At 35.2% G+C, this 4,015-nt stretch overlaps 1 protein-coding gene across 1 annotated transcript; it reads right to left on the bottom strand.

Annotated features, from left to right (window-relative positions):
* Positions 1–473: 473 nt before the first annotated feature.
* LOC110266840 (uncharacterized) lies at positions 474–2,210 on the bottom strand. Its single transcript, XM_021111874.1, has 4 exons — positions 2,055–2,210; positions 1,645–1,731; positions 1,176–1,189; positions 474–852 (listed from the first exon to the last, which is right to left on the bottom strand). The coding sequence occupies exons 1-4, from the start codon at positions 2,208–2,210 to the stop codon at positions 474–476; spliced, it is 636 nt and encodes a 211-aa protein (XP_020967533.1).
* Between the last annotated feature and the right edge of the window lie 1,805 nt (positions 2,211–4,015).

Here is a 4,015-nt window from a genome sequence, read left to right as displayed (position 1 = left end):
ATTACTTGATACGACCCGGTACACTTGCCGGTTGGATTGTGATGTTTAGTGAGAGATTCGTTTCTCACCAAAATATCTCATCAATCTTTACAAGCGGTTTCGAACCGCCGCAATCCCTGATACAGCTGTCCTATTTTTTTAGTTTTTTGGCGTTTTAGAACCACCGCCAAGTTCAGAAAAAAATATAAAAAAAAAGAGACGCAAAATTTGGGTTTTTATTTATGAAATCACATAAAATTTAAAAATAATATCATCAAGTTTTGTTCCTTGGATTTCTAATAATTTTAGGAGTGATTGTAATCACGTATAGAATCTAAACTTGTGACAAAACCAGAAAAATATCCGCAAACCACAATGTATTTATCAAAAAATCAACAAAATAGATCTCTTACTAAGAGTTGCATAGTCTACTTAAAAAAAAGTATGCATCAATCCAAAATAATTTCAATCCTAAAGTACTATTTTCTACTATATCATTCCATTGAACACATCCCTGCAGCAATCTCTGGTGGCAGCTCCTCACCCTGCCGTTGAAAAAGATAAATCAAAGCACTCTCCATTACCTTTATCCTTTTCTTGTCTGCTGCTGCTTCATCTTTCATCGTCTTCCTTTTCAACTTCTCGGCTTCCAGTTCTGTCTGTAGTTCATTTAGCTTCCTTTGCGTCTCCTCTACTTGTACTCTGTTTACTGACGGTTGCAAATTTGTACCAAAGAGTTGACTAGGAGTCGGTCCAAAACCCACTTCACGCACTCTACCCAGTTTTTCTCTTCCAAAAACCTGAGCAATGGAATCATTTTGGGACAACACTCTAGATGACTCCATCATGTTGCTCAATCTCCAAAAGTCTTTCCTACAGATATAAAATAACAATATGGATCCGATTCAAGAACATTCAACTTAATTAAAACTTAAACTGAGTTTATATTTGAGGCACACGATAAGCATAAGCATGCATAGGGATATACATCTGAAGTGAGAGTAGAGAATACTTTTGAATGGATTGGATTCCAGTTCTGTTACAAAATCAATTTGAGCAACCACAAGACACCCAAGTACGCTATAGTTTTCATCATGAAGGACTCTCTGGATTCAAAGACTTATACTGTTCTTCCTCTATTACTAAACTTGGATTCCAAACTTCTACTGTTCTCTCTCTATTACTAAACTTAATACCTATTACACGCTCTCTGAATATCGCTCATTTAAGTAAATGTATAAATACATAAATAAATAAATAAAATGGGCAAAGAAATAATTCAATACTAGTATTCTAGTAATTTTGACTAATTTCTCCTAATCATGTATTACATATATATTTTGAAACAAATAATTAGAGCTGTTAAAACATCATTATTCATAAAGCAATTAACAAAATTTCTGCCCAAATAAAGAACCTTTTTGGTTATACAGATATTTTGTAAATTAATTGAATCCTTCACATGTAACAACTTCATATCATAGTATAAGCGTTGGAACCAAAAACTTATTTGTAGACATTGAATGAAAAGAAATCCACAACTTATTTTCAGCTCAGCACACAAGGAATGGGCAACTAAAAAGCAGCAATGAACTATGGATGCATTATATATCATAATTTTGATGACTAATCATATTAGGTTGTACTTACACCAATTTCTCTTACCTCATCATTAATATAAGAGCCATCCCTTCTTTTGTGAACCTTGATCCATAACTCCCCTCTTTCGACTATCCTTCCTTCTTGTTCTGACTGAAATAAAAAGTTTAATCCATCATCGAAATCGACAAATCAGGGAGAATGTAGACACAGAGATAGTCCAAGGATTGAATTATGTAGAGCAGTACAAAACCGTAGAGTGAATAAAAAGGTACACTACCTCTTCTTCCCTCCGCCGAGCCAGGCTTTTCGAACCGCCAGTGTGGGTATACAACTATTTTGATCGATTTATCGCATTCTTCCTACACTTCTCCTATTGGTCCATCAGAGATAAATAGGGATTAGAAACTGTTTTAAAAAAGACACAATGCAAAGGTGATTGTACTATATTATACCAATATAAATACTATTTTTACCTTCGTCTCAGGTTTGGCGCGATAATCAAGGTACCATCTCCAGTGATCTCGATCAATTTCCGGCGGACGGTTCTCAATATTTTCTTCAGTTGACAATGTTGGCTCGTAGTAATCATCATACAACCTCAGCCGCATATCTTTCCAAGACTTCCCCATACTTTTCAAAATATTTTTTTATAATTCCGTCACTATCTTCATCAAACTCAAAGATTTGCTGCATAAATGACACGATTTGTTAAAAATATTTGCAAGAATACTCCCTGGTCAAGGAGCAAGTCAAAGGTAGCCATCCATTACAAAAACATCTTTTAGCAATAAAGAATAAATCGAAGAAGCTGTACCAACTGATGTGAACCCAAAATGGAGTAAAAGATGTCTATTGACTCAAATATAATACTGATTAAAAAAAACGCACAAAGGATTGAAAATTGTATAATGTCATTAACAGCAATCCATGAGCCAACAAATTAAAAAGAGAAAATGCCAACTCATATCTTAAGAGTACACAGAAGTTTGTGAATAAAATCGGTGCATTCATGAACACTTTATATACAAGCACATTGTGTTATATTTAAGTTATTTTTAATTTAAGAATAAAATACTATTCCTAAAATAATCAATTCTAATCATGAATAAGCATATGTAACTTAGATCGGATATAAACTCTTACCTTGACACATTTGAAATAAACTTTGTCTTTAGTGGTAACATGACGCCAACTTTCCTTACAGATAGAAAATTTACCGTAGTCAGATCCAAGCATACCAAGAACGCCACTCAACAGGCCAGCTTCGTCTCCAACTGGCTGCTTTTCATTGTTGAACCTAAGCATGATCCTTCTACCATTGGGCCTTTCCATAGCCTCCCTCACACTCAATTTAGCTGGCTTGATTGTGCCATCGGAATCTACAAGCCATTTATAAACCTTTATATATGTCTCCGTTGTAGACCGTTTGTACGAAGAAAATTAAATAACACATACTCTAGCGTAAATTGAAGAGGGTAAATCTAATAGAAAGTTACCGATGGTCTTAACCGTCCAATACTCTGTGGTCTTCCATCCTTTGCGACTCTGAGCTCTAGAAGCAACAGAGCGGTCGTCAACTTCTTGATCAATAGAATCCACTTCATGAGCATTGGTGTCCAAGTGTACGTGTCCTGACTTCGAGTTCTGACTGCTATAAGTGCGTGTCTGTAGAGCAAGCCTTGGTTCACTGCGCGGTGGACGGAACGGGCGTACGGTTGTATGGACACTACCACAGCTTGCTTGGGGAATTTCAGAGTCATCTTGGTAGAGAGCCGAAGTTGGAGACGGAGCCGGAGCCAGTGCCTTTTAAGACTACTGGCATGCTGGTCCTGATTTAGCCTTTTTTGTAAACCGGCCTTTCCTAGCCATCTTAAATTCATAATAACATGATGCAGGCAAAAAATCAACAGATTAACTCCAGCAACATATAATGCGGGTAAATTTTGTTTATGTATGCTAGAACCCAAAAAATTAACTTGTATACAATGCGAGGAGTTACTCAGCACAAGACATGGTTATAAGCTAAAAATACTCTACTTGTTCTTTATAAATCAGATTCATCATTACAAAAGCAAATCATGAACCTTAAGGCCAAAAACAAGTTATAACACCAAATAAAACCAAAATAAACAAATGAAGTAACGAGTTCACAGGGGGGAAGTTACAACACATAACACGCCTACTGTGCTAACTAAGTAACTATGTATATACCATGATATGAATATAGCAAATGCACATGGAAGGATCACAGCTGTTGGTGCTTCGTGAGTGCTGTTTCTCTTTATGTAATAATGAAGAACCTTGTTTTAGCATTTTTTCTTATGAAGTTATGATAATTTCATTACTATAAGAAATTAAGTTCAGTTAGTTTAATAATTAGTTCATTAATTTATCTAAAAAAATGTTAGAATTCAATTTTTATTTTCTGTATATA

This window comes from Arachis ipaensis, chromosome B9 (assembly GCF_059453495.1).
Source record: "Arachis ipaensis isolate K30076 ecotype BB chromosome B9, ASM5945349v1, whole genome shotgun sequence".
NCBI classification, from domain to species: domain Eukaryota; kingdom Viridiplantae; phylum Streptophyta; class Magnoliopsida; order Fabales; family Fabaceae; genus Arachis; species Arachis ipaensis.
Note: the sequence above shows the minus strand (reverse complement) of the source record. Positions and strands in the feature narration are given on the sequence as shown.

Bases quoted from the DNA above. Each gene is read 5' to 3' on its own strand.
- LOC110266840 (XM_021111874.1), bottom strand. From the start codon at position 2,210: ATGGGGAAGTCTTGGAAAGATATGCGGCTGAGGTTGTATGATGATTAC. The intron at 1,732-2,054 runs GTAAAAATAGTA...TTTTTATTTCAG, and splicing joins GCGCCAAACCTGAGACGAAG to TCAGAACAAGAAGGAAGGAT.